General features: G+C 57.4%; 3 protein-coding genes across 3 annotated transcripts; all 3 read right to left on the minus strand.

The window, feature by feature from the left end:
* Window positions 1-531: 531 nt before the first annotated feature.
* On the minus strand, window positions 532-4,619 carry Klk10 (kallikrein-related peptidase 10). Its single transcript, XM_013027750.1, has 6 exons — window positions 4,560-4,619; window positions 4,024-4,122; window positions 2,546-2,726; window positions 1,762-2,036; window positions 1,492-1,625; window positions 532-1,071 (listed from the first exon to the last, which is right to left on the minus strand). The coding sequence occupies exons 2-6, from the start codon at window positions 4,106-4,108 to the stop codon at window positions 919-921; spliced, it is 828 nt and encodes a 275-aa protein (XP_012883204.1). The 5' UTR covers window positions 4,109-4,122; window positions 4,560-4,619; the 3' UTR covers window positions 532-918.
* A 1,927-nt stretch (window positions 4,620-6,546) lies between these two features.
* Klk11 (kallikrein-related peptidase 11) lies at window positions 6,547-9,210 on the minus strand. The gene is made up of 5 exons (XM_013027730.1): window positions 9,174-9,210; window positions 8,605-8,761; window positions 8,090-8,355; window positions 7,178-7,314; window positions 6,547-6,880 (listed from the first exon to the last, which is right to left on the minus strand). The coding sequence occupies exons 1-5, from the start codon at window positions 9,208-9,210 to the stop codon at window positions 6,728-6,730; spliced, it is 750 nt and encodes a 249-aa protein (XP_012883184.1). The 3' UTR covers window positions 6,547-6,727.
* A 3,309-nt stretch (window positions 9,211-12,519) lies between these two features.
* On the minus strand, window positions 12,520-17,224 carry Klk12 (kallikrein-related peptidase 12). Its single transcript, XM_013027602.1, has 5 exons — window positions 17,188-17,224; window positions 16,431-16,608; window positions 15,535-15,791; window positions 13,530-13,663; window positions 12,520-12,675 (listed from the first exon to the last, which is right to left on the minus strand). The coding sequence occupies exons 1-5, from the start codon at window positions 17,222-17,224 to the stop codon at window positions 12,520-12,522; spliced, it is 762 nt and encodes a 253-aa protein (XP_012883056.1).
* Between the last annotated feature and the right edge of the window lie 5 nt (window positions 17,225-17,229).

Raw genomic sequence — 17,229 nt, forward strand, 5'->3', positions numbered from 1 at the left:
TGTGTGTGCTGGGGCTTGAACTCAGGGCCTGGGTGATCTCTCTTAGCTATTTTCCCCCCTCAAGGCTGGTGCTCAACCACTTGAGCCATGGCTCCACTTTGAGCTCTTTGCTCATTCATTGGAGTTCAAGAGTCTCATCAGGCCACATGGGGCTGCCTACTAGTTTTGCCTGGGCTCTGTGGGTAACCTCACTCCCATCCCTCCCAGGAGAGAAATACTTATAGAGACAGTGTCCATGGGAGGAGAATCCCAGAAAAATTAAAAATAAACCAACTACAGGTGTGTGTGTGTGTGCCAGTCCTGGGGCTCCAACTCAGGGCCTGGGCAATTTCCCTTATTTTGTTCTCAAGGCTGGCACCTTGCCTCATGAAAGCCAAGAGGGGAGACCAGGAGAGTCCCAGCCAGCCTGGCTAGGACACAGGAATGAGACATTGTCTGGACCCCGTCACTGGGGAGTGAGGGACAGGGTTTTCCCATCAGCCCTTGGGGACTGCAGATGTTTGGGAATGAAGACTGCCACGCCCTTATCCCCTACATAGTTACAGGCCCTCGTGGGCAGGTAACGTTTATTCCATGCTTGTGGCTCCCTGCCTTCAGCATTCCCCAATCATTACAAAGATTCACGTACACTGTGGCTAAGAGATGGGCACTGCATGGTCTCTGTCTTGTAAGGGGGAGAACCAGGGCTCAGAGAGGGCCTTAGCTTGTCCCAGGGCATACAGCAGCGAGCGGTAGAGGAAGCCATGGTGTCATGGCTCCAGAAACTTCCAGGAGACTATCTGCTTTCTTGCTTCTCTGGACAAATGACACTGACTGTCTGCCCTTGGGCTCCTGTGGGCAGGAGGAGGAGGAGCGAGGGGCAGGTGCTCCCAGGTATGAGGTGGGGGCCGTGGGGGGGCTGTGGGGGCTGTGGAGGGGTCAGTTGGAGCGTATGGTCTTCTCAATCCACTGGACCAGCTTGCAGACCCGGGTGTAGACGGCAGGGTGCTGGGCGGAGCCACAGGGGTACATGCCCCAGGACAGGACACCCTGCAGGGTCTCCCCACACACGAGAGGGCCACCGGAATCACTCTGCAGGGAGAGAGCGAAGGTGGGACCTGCCCCTGCCATCCAGGGAGGGACAGGATGGAAGGGGTGGGGTCTCAACAGCAGTGGGACTCAGCTGGGTGGGAGTTGGGGACCAGGTTGGGGGTGTACTGGTGAGGGAGGAGGAGGACTTGGGGGTCTGGGGCTGGGAAGGGAGAATGGAGGTGTGCTGGGGTTCCAGTTGGGGCTGTGGCTCATGGTAGGCGGGATATGGAGAAGGGCCAGGAGAAGGGACGGGGCATCTGCTAGGAATGTGTGGAACATGGGTGTGAGGTAGGGGTGGGGCAAGGGGGGGTGGGGTGGGGCAGGGTGGGCCATCCTGGGCCATCTCTCCATCATCTCCCAGCAGTCCCCCCCCCTCCACGCCCTCTGCAAGGCAGAGACCTTTTTGAGGTCAGCTCCTACCTGGCAAGGGTCCTGGCCTCTGTCTAGTCCTGCACAGATCATGTTGCTGGAGATCACTCCCGGATAGAAAACCTCACACTCTTTAGAACTCAGGATTGTCACCCTGGAGCAGCTCAGGCCTCTGTTGTACTTCACTGAAGAGGAATGTGCCTGATGAGCCCCAGGCCCAGCCTCCTCCCTCAGACTCAGGGGTCCAGGCCCAGCCTCCTCCCTCAGACCCGGGGATCCAGGCCCAGGCTCTGCCCCTGAGCCCTGGGCCCCAGCTCTTGCCTCTGCGGGAGGCGGTGGTCCCCCAGCCGGCCACGTGGCAGGTGTCCCCAGGCCGGGCGCAGCTGAGCGGCAGCCGCAGCGTCTGCACGCGGGGTCCCAACTCTGCAGGCCGGCCCAGCTTCAGCAGCATGAGATCGTAGTCGTCGGTGCGGCGGGGCAGCACCGGGGCCGGGCCCCGGCGGTACTTGGGGTGGACGACAGCCCGGGAAGCCAGGCGCAGCTGCTCCCCTTGGAGAAGCAGCAGGTGGTCGTCCCCGACTCGAGCCCACAGCGGCCTGGGGGAGAAAATCCACCTTGGAGGGCTGGGTCCCCAGGAGGGGCGCGGGGGGGGGGTCGGGCCGGGGTGGGGCGGGAACCCCGGTGTCAGGAGTGGCTGCGAACCCCGGGGATGCAGCCCGGCCTCCCCGGCGGGGACTTGGCGGGATGGGGGCTTGTTTTAGTTTAGAGCGCCAGTGCTTCGTTCAGTGCCTTTCACGCCCACAGGGAACCAGGAGCCAGGCGGGGAACACCGGGAAGGCCCGCGCCGCCCCCTGCTGTCGAAGCCGGGCTGGGACTAGGCGGCCGGGCTCAGCCACCCGCGCAGCGCGTCCCCGCCCCTCGGGGGCGTGGCCTCCAGGGGGCGTGTCATTCAATGGGCTTTCTGGGGACGGGCCCTTAGGGGACGTGTCATCCAATAGGCGTGTCTGAGGGGGAGTGTCATCCAATGGCGGGGCGTGTCCGCCAGGGGCGTGTCTCAGGGAGTGTGCCCTTCATCCCCAGCATGGCCCTCCGGGGAGACCCCTACTTATTGTCCCAGCAGTGCGCGGCAGTGAGCACCCAGCTCCGGTCCACCAAGACGCCCGCGCAGTGGAAGGACAGGCCGTTGAAGAGGGAGACCTGCCAGGGCTGCGAGCCACGCGCGCACGGGGCGCCCAAGGCCGCTGCGTCCGGGGTCGTGAGGTTTCCAGGGAGCAGCGCCTCGGCAGCTGCAGAGAAACAGGGGATGAGGCAGAGGTCAGAGCTAGCAGGGGCGAGGGCTGGGCCTGGGATCGGCTAAGGGCAACGAGCAGGAACCCGAGGGAGGGGAGAAGTGGGTGGAGGAGAAAGGCGTGTGAGTGGGGGGCGGAGAGACTTGGGGGCGTGGCAGAAACAGGACAGGTTGGCCAGGACACAGTAGAGAGGTAGCGGGGTGCAAACAGCCTGAGAAAACAGCAGGCGAGAACACGCAGAGGCGATGAGGGGGCGGAGACAAGGCGGAGCGACAGAAGGGGCGGAGACAAGGCAGAGTGACAGGGGGCGGAGACAAGGCAGAATGACAGAGGAGGGGGCGGAGACAAGGCGGGGCGGTAGCGGAGGGGGCGGAGACAAGGCAGAGTGACAGAGGAGGGGGCGGAGACAAGGCGGGGCTACATGGTTGGAGGTGAGGGGGCGGGGAAAGAAGGAATGTGAGATAAAGGGGCGTGGCCAGAGGCCGGTGGATTAGAAGGCTGGGCGAGAAAAGGGGTGGGGGTCATCAGATAGCAAAGGAAAAGGGGAAAGGGCCAAAGAGCGGGAGGGCTGGGCGGGACAATCTAGGGTGGAGTGAGGAGTAGGGTCAGAATGAGAGGAGAGAAACGCCGCGGGGAAGCAGAGGTCCCAGCGGTGAAGGGACGGGCTCTCCGTGGGGCGGGACACCCAGGGATGGAGCTAGAAGAGCCCCTGTACCCACTATCCTCCACTCCCTACCCCGTGAGCTCGAGGGCTGGGCCGGGGGTCCTAGAATCGGCGATAGCTCCCGCCCCCTCTCCAATCCCAGCGCTCCCGCCGCCCAAATTCCCTGTCCTCCTGACCCCCATCCTGTCCCCTATTCTCTGTCCCCCTGTCCTCTTGCCCCCTGTCCTGTCCCCTGTCCTCTGCTCCTCTGCGCCGTGTCCTCAGTCCCCTGTACCTGTATTTCCCATCCCCTGTCCCCCTGCCCTCCTGTCCCCCATCCCGTCCCCTGTTCTCTGCTCCCTGCCCCCTATCCTTCTCCCCCCCCCCGTCCCCTGTCCTCTGTCCACTGTCTCCTGTCCTCTGCTCCCCTGCCCCGTGTCCTCAGTCCCCTGTACCTGTATTTCCTATCCCCTGTCCCCCTGCCCTCCTGCCCCCATCCCATCCCCTGTTCTCTGTCCCCTTGTCCCCCCGTCCCTTGTCCACTGTCTCCTGTCCTCTGCTCCCCTGCCCCATGTCCTCAGTCCTCTGTCCCCGTATTTCCCATCCCCTGTCCACCTGCCCCCGTCCTCTGTCTTCTGTCCCCCAGCTCACCCCAGAGTTGTGCCACCAGTAGCGGCAACAGCAGCTTCACCAGGGCCTGTGTGCCAGGGCCAGCGGAGAGGAGCAGGGGTTTCATGACTAGGAGCTGGGCTGGGGAGGCAGAGAGGGATAAAACAGATGCTCCTCCTGAGACACTCCCCCCACCTCTGGGGGCCCTGTCTGCTGAGCCTGGGCTGCCCCAGCCCAGCTAAGACCGCGCCAGGGCCTGCAGAGTGCAGTACCGCTGAGGTCCCTCCCGGCACCTTGCGGTCCTCCCCATGCCTGAGGCCAGCTCTCTCTGTGCCCTGGCTGCCCGGACTGGCGGTTGGCCGCGCCCAGGCCCCCCGTTTCACCCCCACGGCAGGGGATGGGGTGGAGGCCAAGGCTCTGAGCCAGTGGGGGGGCTCTTCCCAGACCTCCCAGATGAGGGACTTCCCCATCCTGCGGATAGGGAAATCGAAGCACCAGCAAGGAACCTGCCCTTGGCCCAAGGGTCCGCCACCCATTCTGGGGCACCCCACCCCAGCCAGGAGAGGGCACGGCATCACCTGGAGTCGCCAATAAGAGAGCAGGGCGGAGACCCAGAGCTTCCCAGCCCTGCGGTGTGTGGGCTCCCTGAATCCTCTGCCCCAAGACCCCTGCCAGATCTTCCCTTTTAACCCTCAAGATCCCGGAAGCTTCCCCACCCTACCCCCAGGGACTCCCTCCTCCCTCCCTTTCTCTCTCCCCAGTTATACGTGGGTGGGGCTGGCACCCAACTTGGGCCTCAGATTCCTGTCCTGGGCGGGGCCCTGGAATACTGGCTTCCCCCGGAAATAGCCTTTGAGGAGCTGGATTCTGGGGGGTGGGGAACCCTACCCAGAAGTCTTCCCAGATGTGGATCCCAGATACTGGATGGGGGGGGGTGTTCCAAGGCTCCAGGGATCTGGGTGGTGGGGGAAGGGTGATGGTGATGGTCACTTAGATAGGAAATGAACTAGAGAGAGAGTTAGAGGGAGAAAGAGAGGGAGAGAAAAGCCAGAATCCAGAAGAGTAGGGAGGGAGGCTGAGAGCTCAGGGAAAGGGAAGAGCAGAGACTAGTTCCCCATGGCTGAGAGGAACCAAGGCTGAGAGAAGGGGAGTTGGGGGGGAAGGCAGAGAGGGGGGGAGGCTGTGGTGCAGGCAGAGAGGCCTAAGCTAAGAGACAGAGCATGAGGGAGCGGGAAGGGGACCCAGGAGGGGCATGGAGGGGCACAGCATTCTGTGGATGGGACAGGGCCACCTGTGTCCCAGTGGCCAGTCCTGTGCATGCCAAGGGACGATGATGCCATCACACCTGCGTGCAGCCGCCTCACACCCTCCCTACCACCTGTATCTCCAGGTGACGCACAGGCCCGTGAATCACGGGAGGCCTGGGCTGCAAGGGTATCAACATGACTATGGCCACCTCCCTCCTTTTGAGTGAGGGATGGAAGGGTCAGGAAGGACATGACTCACAGACAGTCCACCCAACAACCAGAAGGCCTTAGTTTCAGCTCTGGACTCTTCCTCCTCGTGCCAGCCACCAAGCCCAGAAGATGAGCAGAGCACCTAGACGACTCAGGCAACATTCAGTCCATCGAGAACTGAGTTAAAGCCAGGTGTGGTGGCTCACACCTGTGATCCTGGCTACTTGGGAAGCAGAGATCAGAAGGATGGTGGATTAAAACCAGCCCAAGTTTGGAAAAAGTCAGCAACCTATCTCGTATGATCAGCTGGGCAAATTGATGGGAACCAGTAACGTAGGAAGCATAAACAGGAGGACTAAGGTCCAGGCCAACCTGGACAAAAACTTACGACGGTATTTGAAAAATAAAACAAGGCTAGAGTCATGGCTCAAGTGATAGAGGTCCTGTCTTGCAGAAGGCTCTGATGGTTCAGACCCTAGCACCACCAAAGGGTGACAGGGTAGAAAGCGATAAATAAGAAACAAAGAATTGAGGTAACTTTAGAGGTGGTGGAGCTCAGCTGTTCAATCAAACACCTTGTGACAACAATATTCTGCCTGTGGTTTTGCTTTCTATTACAGTCGCCCTGATCATCTGCATTATTTGTGTCAAGAAGTTACATTTCTGATTTCATGTAGTTTTGATTTTTCTTTTGGTGTGTGTGTGTGTGTGTGTGTGTGTGTGTGTGTGTGTGTGTGTGTGTGTGTGTGTGTGTGTGTACTGGGGCTTGAACTCAGGGCCTGGGTGCTATCCCTTAGCTTTTCCCCTCAAGGCTGGCACTCTACCCCTTGAGCCACGACTCCACTTATGGTTTTTTTTGTGGTTCATTGGAAATAGTTTCACAGACTTTCCTGCCCAGGCTGGCTTACTTTGAGCCTCCATCTTCAGGCCTCTAAGTAGCTAGGATGACCAACGGGAGCCAGCAGTGCCCAGACCCCGCCCATAATAAGCACTCAGTCCATTCATTCATTCATCTGACATTATTTTATTGAAACTTTGGTTAATTCCAGGAACTATCCTTGGGGCTAAAGAGAACACAGAACAAAATAACCACTGTTAACTCCAGAATCACAGCTTACTCTAAAGCCCCAGGTCTCTGGGGTGCTGACAGCTGTGAAGCAGCACCCTGAGTGGGGAGGCGGCTCTGGCTTAGGGTTTCTGATGGGTAGAAAGAACTGAAATTGGATTGCGAACAAGGGAGACACGGAAGGAGCCGGCTTGTGGCAACTGTCCTTCCATCATCTCATGGTTTAGTTGTTCTTCATCGTCTTATGGATCCAGTCCACGTATTTGCAGACTTTCGTGTAGACCCCGGGCTTTCTGGTCACTGCACAGGGATCCTGGCCCCAGGAGATAATGCCTTGGAGGGACCCGTCACAGACCAGGGGGCCTCCGGAATCACCCTGGGCAGAGGCAGGAGAGAGAAAGACCCAGTCAGGGGAAAGGAGGGGGTACCCAGATGGGTGGCGGCAGAGGTGGGGTACAGAAGACAGGGCTGTTCCTTGGGCTGGTGGTAGGTTGGGGGTGGTTGGGGCTGGGATTGGACGTGGGGGTGCTCATGGGCCCAGCGATCACATTCAGGTGGGGAATATCAATGGGAAATGGGTGGGTCGAGGTTGGGGCTGTGGCTGTGGCTGTGTGTAGATTTCAAAGCTGGGGCTAGGGCTGGAGGTGTGCGAGGCTGGGCCCAGCCTGCTCACCTGGCACGAGTCCTTGCCCCCTTTCCGAACGCTGGCGCACAGCATGGTGTCCGTGATGTTGCCAGGGTAGGCGCTCTCACACTCCTTGTGTCCAATGATGGAGATATTGGCACATCGCAGGGAATGAGGCAGGTGCACTGTGGAGACAGACAGCACGGACAGGGCAGGGGTGGGCGAGGGACCCTGCCTCTCCTCCCTGGGCCTTTGCTCCTGCAGCCGGTTCATCTCTCTGCTTGTAGCAATGGCAACAGGAATAGATTGATTCCATTCCCTCTGTGGCTCTCTCTACTCTAATTCTGCTGGTGGCTGTGTGGATTCTCATTTACTAGAGAAGAAAAGCAATCTGGAGAGGCCAGGCCCTTCCGGGAGACTTTATACTAGGGAGTTACAGTGCTGGGATCACATATCACAACCATCTCTCTTCTTGCTGGTACTTAGATTTGAACTCATACCCTCTGTTTGTCATGCAGGTGCTGTATCTCATGAGCCACGTCTGAAGACCTTTATTGCTTTCATGAGTGTTTAAAATTTTTCTTTTGTTTTCTTTTTGTTTTTGAATAGGCTCTTTCTACCTACACCCTCCTACATAGCTGGGCTGACAGATAAGCACCAACACACCTGATTTCATATGTTCCCTTGGTTTGGAACAGCAATTCTCCCTGTCTTGTGTCTTGAGTATCTGGGATTACAGGCATGACCACAGTGCCCCTTCCTCTCTGTCTTCACCCTCTTCAGCTCTGACTTTTGGATCTTTCATTTGTCTGATCTCACTAACAGATGTCCCCCCAGTACCCTGTCCTGTGTCCCTCTAAATCTCATCTTGGAGGGTCCTTTGGTGCCCTGTGTCATTCCACATTTATGTCCACCCCTTCCCTCCCTCCCCCCCCCCACATTTCCCTCCGGAGCCCCTACACTGGGGGCTGGACGTGGTGCCCCATCCGGAGATGAGGCAGTCAGTGCCGGCGGCGACGCAGTGCGGTGACAGGGTGAGGGGCCGCACGGAGTGGGTGATGACAGCTGGCGATGTCATCTTCACCAGCATGATGTCGTTGCGGTGGTCCTTGTTGGGTAGACTGTTGTTGAAGCCAGGGTGGGGGAAGGACTCGGTGGCCATCCGCCTCTGCTCACAGCCGTCCTGCCGCTGCAGGTTGTGCTCCCCCAGGAGGACCAGGTAACGGCTGAGGTGGGAGAGATGTGGTCAGAGACGGAAAGGTGGGGGTGCACTGGAAGGGGGGGAAATGACACCTTCTAGAACCCAGGGTTCTTCCAAACCTCTCGCCCATGGGAACCCCCAGCCCCCAGCCCACCATCTTCAGTGTGCCATTGCTTGCACCCCAGGCTCCATCTCCAACTTCTTTTGCTACCACCCCCTCCCCACCCCTCCGGCTCCCGCCCCCTCCCAGCCCCGCCCCAGCCCCCGCACCCACGGCTTGCGGCAGTGAGCTGCGGTCAGGAGCCATCTGGGGGCGATGAGGGTGGCCCCACAGAGGAGCCTCGTCTTCTGGAACAGCGCCACCTGCCAGGGCTGGGAGTGAGGCTTGCACTCGTACCCTTTGATGATTCTGGTCTCTCCCCCTACATGCCCTGCAGGGGTGGGGACCGAAGGAGGGCCTTAGGTGGGACAAGAGGAGAAGCTCCAGGACTCTCAGAGTCCAGGGTGGCCAGGGATGGAGAGGGTGGGTGCTCCGAGAGTCTCAACCTGGTGAGCTGGAAGGCTGTGGCCAGGCAGGAAAGACCTGAAGCATTTCCATCTTGGTGGGGTCAGTAAATGGTGGTCCTGAGTACTTCCAGTGACCCATGTCCCCTCCCCCCCATTTCCTGGGCCCTCGGGGTTCCCTCTGACTGCCTCTGATGGTAAGGGGGGGCTGTCTGGTATAGCCCAGGGTTATCTGTCACCATGCAAACATCATATGGGTTGTCCTGTGTTTGGAGCCTCAGCTGTGCTGGGATAGGAAGGGGGGGAGACCCTGCCCACCCCATCCCCCCACCCCTGTACCTGTCACCAGAGCAAGAGTGAGGAATTGGAGAATCATCGCGGCCTGGAGGGGGGCGGGGCAGGCCCCGGGTGCCTCTGGGAACAAGGAGGAAGAGAGGGCTCATCACCCATGGCCTTTCCTGTCTCCCTGCCGGCTTCCCCCGGGGAGAGTCAGGACTGGGGCAAGAAGCCCCTGCAGACAATCTCCAAACCTTAACATAGATCTTAAACTTTTCAAGAGGCCTTGGAAAGGCAGGGAGTGTGTGGGGGGGGAGCAAGATCCAAGCTAGAAGCTTCCGGAATGCCAAGGAGGGTGTTGAAAAGCAGCTGGGAAGGGCTTGGTGGGGCAAGTCTTAGGCTGGCCTTGTTTCAGTCAGCTGAGGGGCCTCCTGGGCACATTTTGAGGGGTGTCTTCTTTCTGGCTTATAAGACCCAGCCGGGTCCCAGGCTTGGGGGTGGGACAGTGAGGGGGAGGGCAGGGGGCCAACCACTCAGTAATCCCCCCACTTTTGTGAGCCTGTGAGTCTTGTCCCCAGTGAAGGAGGGGCTCTGTGTGGGGCTGGGGGTCCCAAACCCCTTCTCCTCCCTTCCTCCTGGTTGAACCCCGGGTCCTCTGAAGGACAGATGGACACAACTGGGTGGGGCTGGCTGGGGGAGGGAGGGCCGGTGCCCTGGGCTGCCCTGGCCAGCGGGGGTGGGGTAAAGGGCTGGACTTAGTCATTGGGGTTGAGGTCAGAGGGCATCAAGTTTAGGGGCAGGTAGTCAGAAGTGGCAGGCACACAGAGAGGTAGAAAGCCCTTCCCCTCCACCCGACACCCCACCAACTAAGAAGGGCCAGACAGAGAAGAGGGAGAGAGGGGTATGGGCCATGTCTAGGATGGCAGGCTCCTGGAAAGGGGGCTTCCCTCCCCTCCCGACTCACAGGCTCTGGGGCTGGAGCTCTAGGGGCCCGGCGGTGACAGCTGCTGGCAGGCTGTGTCGGAGCACCAGGCACTAGGCGGGAGGGAGGGCAGGCGGGCGGGAGGGAGGGAGGGAGGGAGGGAGGGAGGGCGGGCAGGGGGTGGCCCGGGGCGGGCCCAGGCTGATTGGCCTCCAAGCCCTGCCTTATCGCCCTGGGGGTAGGGTGTTAGGGGGCCCTCCCCAGGCCAGGGCCCTGAGACCCAGCTGCCTGCCTTTCTCTGTGGCCTCTCTAAACCCCTCTACTCTGTGTCCGCCTGTTTGTGGGTGGACAGCCTTCTCTTTCTTGCCTGTCTCTCCCAACTCTGCCTCCCTCTCGTTGCTTGTCTTACTGTCGTCCTCTCTGTGTGATCTTTTTTTTTTCCTGTCTTTAGGTTTCTATCCCTATTATTTCCTCTTTGTGTCTCCTCTTTCTTTCTTTTCTCTCTCTCTCTCTCTCTCTCTCTCTCTCTCTCTCTCTCTCACTGTTTCTGTCTCTCTCTTAGTCTCTGTCTGTCAGTCAGTCTCCATCTCTCTGTCTCTCTCCTTCTCCATCCCTCTCTGGCTCCTTGGACTGTAGCTAATCTTTTTCACCGAGGTCCCTGTGTGTCTCCTTCTGCCCAGCCCTTCCCTGGTCAGAGCCCAGACCCAGACGATCCCTGGCCTCCTCCTCTCCAAGGTGGATGCAGGGGGAACTGGGGCGTCACAGAGGTGGGACTGCTGCCAGGCAAAGGGGCAGGACGGGAGGGAGGGGGAGACAGGTCGAGGCCTGTGAGAGCCAAGGCCCAGGGAAGGGAGATGAACCCTCCCCAGAGGCCTCCAACCCCCCCTTTTCTCTAGGACCTCATTTCTCTATGGCTTCCTCCCTGTCCCCCCCCTCCCCAATCAGGCCTCCAACACCAGACATCTGGGTCAGCTGTGCACTTACTCGATGCTGGGTGAACCCGGCTCGATGCCTGCCAATCCTTCAGACACCTCAGTTTCCTCATCTGGGAAATCTGGGTGCGGATCCCCACTTCTCTCGGCTTGTTTGTGTTCGGTCAGATCTGTTCCTGGAGCTTACTCTTCTGTCACCCGTCACCAGATGCAGAACAAGGCGGGGTAGGCCTGGGCTCTGACCTCAAACTCCGGCTCGGCCTCTTCCTACCTTGGTGACTGACGTGGGGCAGGGACTCCACCCCGGTGAGGCTCAGTTTCTTCATCTGCAAGATGGGGCTGCCGGCCCTGCCTCCGGGGGGGAAGGTGGGGGTGGGATGAAGATTGCAGGAAAGTGCTGGAAAGATCCAGCCCAGTGAGGCTTAGAGGAGCGAGGCTCGGCAGGCGAGGCTCTGCCTCCCTCTCACCCCCAGTGCCCCTGAAGTGATCCTCAAATCCCTGAAGACAAGGTGGAGCCAGAACAAGAGGCCAAGACCTAGGTGTCGTGCTTTCCAACCTGGACTATTGCAGATATGTAAAGTCAATGGCTATGAAAACCTGCTAAATACAATGTATGCTTGGCACACATTGGTTATGGGGGAAAATGTTTTATAGTTTGCTAAATCCAAAATTCCTTCCTTCCTTTCCTTTCCATCTTTCTTCCTCTTATGTTGATAATGGGACTTGAACTCAGGTTGCTACTCTACCACTTCAGCCACAGCTCTGCTTGTGGCTTGTTTGGTGGTTAATTGGAAATAAGAGTCTCACAGACTTTTCTGTCCCAGCTGGCTTCAATCCTTAGACCTCAGCCTCTTGAGTAGCTAGGATGACAGGTGTGAGCCATCCTGCCCAGTCAAATTCTGTAATTTTCACTTAGTAATTCAGAGCAAACAGTTTTCTTTCTTTCTTTTTTTCCTTTTCTAGTTCTCAAGCCATTGAAAATTTTACGTACTTTGAGTACTATGTCTGTCACACTCAGAGGAAAAACACCCTTCATTTTATTGTTGGAAGTAATTTTTTCTACTCTGTTTCCCTGAAGAAACTTCCTTCTTTTCTGATATCTTCTGAAAGGTGTGTGTGTGTGTGCGTGCACGCGCACGCACGTGCACGTGTGGTACTGGGATTGAACTCAAAGCGAGTGCTCCACCCCTGGCCCCCAGTTATCTGCTATCTGGTGAGGCCTCCTTTTTTTTATTATGAAAATATTGTACAGAGGGGTTACAATTACATGGGCAAGATAATGAGTACATTTCTTATCAAGCATTGTATGAGGCCTCCTTCTGACCTCAGATCATCTAAGGACAAAGAGACAGACATGGCCCATTCTTCATTGATATGACATTTATTCCAGACCATATCCAGCTCACCCAGCTCCAAGTACCAGAAGGGATGTGGATGCCTGGACTCAGAGGTCCCCAAAAGTTTCCCCAGCTCAACAAGAGTAGGGCTGAGAGCATCAGAGGAGAAGAGGTCTGGGATCTGAGGCTCAGAGGGGTCCTTGGATGTGTGGCACAGGCTAGTTGTTCCTCATGACCATCATGATCCAGTCCACGTATTTGCACACTTTTGTGTAGACTCCTGGGATGCCTTTTTGCCCACAAGGTCCCACGGAACCCCAGGACACCAAGCCCTGAAGGACGCCTCCACACACCAGAGGGCCCCCGGAGTCACCCTAGAAAACAGAAGGCAGAGCGCTGGGGGGATAAGGGACAGATCCCCACACTTGTTTCCTCCCCCATGCCCAGCCCACCCCTAGGCCCTTGCTGAAGACGACTCCAAGCCTGGTCTCATGAAAAGAGCACACCTGAAGACAATGACAACCACTGATAGAAGGAAAGACACTGCCCCTAGAGGCCAATCCCAAGGAAGGAAGGCAGGACTCTAAGAGGAAAGCATAGAAGGTTAATTCAGGACAGTGACTGCAATTCTGTCCAATGAGTGAAGAGAATACTACCTTCAGTGACCAATCAGAGGGAAGGAGGGCAGAATTGTGTTAGCATAGACAATGACTGGGGCTTTGGCCAATCAGGAGAGAGAACACTATTGCCATCGACCAATCCCAGATAGAGGGCTTTGTTCAGGGCCGTGGCTGGCTCCCTGGCTGTAGGAAAGAAAGCTCAACTTCCTCTGTGGGATACCCCAGAGGGCAAGGAGACAGGATCAGGGATGAAACAGTCCACTGCACTCTTCCTGTCTCTGTTCCCCAATCTCAATCTCAGACTGAGGTCTGGGATAGAATCTTCTGGAGCTGGATTGTATAGAGGAAACTTAAGACTGTGGATTCTAATCCTCATCTTGTGTTCCAGATCCTGGCAGATTCTCTGCCCTTCTCCATCCCTTGTATTTTGGGTCCACTCCCCCATCTTTCCTTGAATTCTGTCTCTTCTTCTCTTTATTCTCAGACTCCCTGCCTTTCTCAATGCACCTCTCTCCCCTGACCCTGTTTCTTGTCTTGTCTAACATGCTCTCAGCCTCCTCCTTTCTCCTCAGTCCTGGTCCTGGGGGGCACAGTCTTCCTTTGCTCACCTGGCATGCATCCTTCCCCGGAAGGCCGCCTGCACACACCATATTGTCTGTGATTCTCCCAGGAAACACTGCCTGGCAGGTATCACTGGAAACGATGGAGAGGTTGAGGCACTGGAGTCGGTCTGGGAATGGGCCTAGGGGATGGAAGATGGGTGTCATAGAGTCCCATCCATGCTCCCCAAAGAAGCCCAATCAAATCCATCCCCCTGCCCTAACACCCATCCCCCTTAAGTTTCAGCTTGATGACTCGATGTCTTTGTAACCATTGACCCCAGATCACTACTGGCTGGCCTCTTAATTTTTGACCACCAAACTCATTTCCTTATGATCCCAGCTTCCCGGCATGTCTCCTGTCTCCAGACTTCATAGCCTTGTCTCCACCTGGGATCTTAGCTCTACAGCTTCTAAATCTTCCTTCCCTCCCTCCCTCCCTCCCTTCCTTCCTTCCTTCCTTCCTTCCTCTCTACCACTGGACTTATCCCTTTCCTTATTCTTTATTTACTTTTCAAGTTTTGGTCTGGGGCCAACCTCAATCGAGATCTTTTCTCATAGTGGGAGCTCAGGCTCAGCTTGCTTACTAAGTCTCACAATCCACCCCTCCTCCCCCCACTCTTGACCTTGGGCCACACAGTGCTCTCTGTTTTTGTCTTCCTTATTGTTAGGGTAGCATGTGGGAGCCACCCTGCCTGGCCCTGGAAGCTTTGATTTTCTTCATCCCAATTCCAAAATGTCTCCCAATCCTAATTCATTTGATTGTAGATTCCCTGAAGCTGAACCTCAGCCCCCTCAGACACGAAATAACATCCTGATATCTTCAGATTCTGACCAGGTGGTGCCAACGACTGGATCCCAGGGCCTCAGCTTTCCAGGGACCTCTGACACCTGAGCCTCTAACACCATTGATAGGTCCCTGACATCACATCATGATTCTGACTGCATCCTTGATCTGACTGCATACTCAACGCCTTAACCTCTTTATTCCCAAGACTGGTCCACCATGACCTCTGACCCCAAACCATGATTCTTAATGTATAAGCCCTGGCCCTTTCCCCTCTTCCTTCCCCCTTCATACTCTCCCCACCCACCCCTGTCAATGGAGACCAAGAACAAGACCCCAAGCATGCCAGGTAACTGCTCTTCACGTTGAGCTATACCCCTATCCCTCCTCTTCCTCCTCCTCCTCCTCCTCCTCCTCCTCCTCCTCCTCCTCCTCCTCCTTCTTTTTGGTTGGTCATGGGGCTTGAACTCTGGGCTTGGGCATGGTCCCTGTGCTCTTCAGCTCAAGGTGAGTGCTCTACCACTTGAGCCACAGCGCCATTTCTGGTTTTCTAAAGGTTTATTGGAGATAAGAGTTTCACAGACTTTCTTGCCCGGGCTGCCTTTGAACCATTATCCTCAGATCTCAGCCTCCTAAGTAGCTAAGATTACAGGCATGAGCCTGGCTTTCTTCTTCTTCCTCTTCTTCCTCCTCCTCCTTCTCCTCCACTTCCTCCACTTCCTCCTCCTCGTCCTCTTCTTCTTCTTCTTCTGCTTCTGCTTCTGCTTCTTTGCCAGTGCTGGGGCTATGAACTCAGGGCCTGGACACTGTCCCTGAGCCTCTTTGTGCTTAAGGCTAGTGCTCTACCACTTGAGCCACAGCACCATTTCCAGATTTTTCTGAGTGATTCATTGGAGATAAGAGTCTCACAGACTTTCCTACCCGGGCTGGCTTTGAACCACGATCCTGAGATTGCAGCTTCCTGAGTAGGTAGGACGCAGGTGTGAGCCACTGCCAGTGCCCAGTCTGTGAGCTGCTGGTGCCCGGTCTGTATTTTGTCTTAGAGACAGGATCTCCCTCATTTTTCCCAGACTGGCTTTGAACCCACAACCCTTCTGCCTCCACTCCTGAGTAGCTGGGATTACAGGCATGTACCACCACATGCCACTGCTGTCACATCTCTTCACCTTGCACTGGCCATCCCAGACTTTTCCCCATTCTGAGCCCCCGGCTCAAGTGCTCCCTTACTCCATGGCTGGTTGGTGGTCCCCCAGCCTGAGATGTGACATTGGGTCCCAGCAGGGGCACAAGAAGTGGGCAGGGGCAGGGGCTGGACACTGCGGGTCAGGCGGACAGTTCTGCCTAGGCGCAGGAGCCGCAGGTCATGGTCGTGGCTCTGCAGGGCACCCTGGTAGCCGGGGTGAGTTATGGAGAAGGTGCTGCGGCGAATCTGCTCGGTCCAGTCCAGCCGGCTCAGGCTGTGCTCCCCGAGACGTACCCAGTACCTGCTGGGGGAGACCGGGGATCCGTGACAGGTAGCCCCCCTCCCCGGCTCCTTCCCAGTCAGTCTGTCCTTGCATATCTAGGTCTTTCCACTTGGGGTGCTCTCTCTACTTCTGCACAGCAGGGCCGTGGGCCTCTGGAGGGCCAGGATGCCTCTGCCTCACCCCTCATGTAGCCAGTGCTGCCCTGGCTCTGCCTGTGCCCCATCTTCTCCATCCCTTGGCTTTTGGTCCCCCCACTTTCACAAGACTCCCCGGAGCATCTGTCCCAGAAAGGAGCTTATTTGTGCAACTTGGGACCATCAAGGCTCAGGAGAGTTGTGTGGGGACCTCTGAGCTGAGACTGGGGTTGAGGGGGGAGACAGGTTTCATACAGGGAAGGAAAGATACAGGGGGAAGGGGAGGGGGGTGAGATCCAGGCCCTCCCCCATGCTGCTCCACCCCAGGCCCACTCTTGGGGAAGTCCTCCTCTTCCTCCTCCTCCTCCTCCCCCTCCTCCTCCTCCTGCTCCAAGTCCTGACTCTTGTTGCTGGACCAGCTTCCTCACCCCAGGCCTGTCAGGTAAGTGACACCTGTCAGGAGGCCCCGCCCCCCACACCACCCACCTTTGCCCATCCCAGGATGGGGTGTGCACCAGCTCACCTGCCCTTGCAGTGGGCCGCTGTGAGAACCCAGTCGGGGTCAATGAGGACACCCCCACAGCGCAGGTTGCTCCCTTCGAACAGCGCCACCTGCCATGGCTGAGAATTCCGGACACACTCCACCCCGTCAAAAATCTTCTCCAGGTCGGCTTGACTGGCGCCTGGCTCAGCAGCAGAGGCTGTAGAGATTGGAAGGAGACATGGGGGGGGGGCAAGCCCAGAGGATTGTGGGTGGAGAAAGCAGGGGGTAGAGGGAGAGAGGTGCCTAAAACAGAGGGAGGGAAGGAGGAGGGGGAGGAGACAGAAAGAAAATGGAAGGAAGGAAGAAAGAAGAGGAAGGAAGGAAGGTGGGAGGGAGGAAGGAGGGAGAGAGGGAGGGAGGGAGGAAGGGAGGAAGAAAGGAAGGAAGGGAAGGAGAGAGGGAGGGGAGAGGGAGGGAGGGAAGAAGGAAGGAAGGAAAGGGAGGAAGGAAGGAGGGAGAGAGGGAGGGAGGGAGGAAGGAAGGAAGGAGGGAGGAGGGAAGGAAGGAAGGAAGGAAGGAAGGAAGGAAGGAAGGAAGGAAGGAAGGGAAAGAAAGTCTCAAAAGAGAGGGACAGGACACACTCCAGTGAGAGAGAGAGAGGAGGTTGAGGTGGTGCAGGGAGACAGGCAGGGCCTGAGATCTGGGGTCCGTGGGGGTATGGGGTGAGCCCCTGTGCCCTCCTTATGGGGAAGGAGGCCCAGCCCCTGCCCCACCCTTCCCTGCCCAGATAACTCACCAAGAACAACCAGGAACACTAAGGCTCTGGGCCTCATGGCAG

Source organism: Dipodomys ordii, unplaced genomic scaffold, assembly GCF_000151885.1.
Source record: "Dipodomys ordii isolate 6190 unplaced genomic scaffold, Dord_2.0 Scaffold105, whole genome shotgun sequence".
NCBI classification, from domain to species: domain Eukaryota; kingdom Metazoa; phylum Chordata; class Mammalia; order Rodentia; family Heteromyidae; genus Dipodomys; species Dipodomys ordii.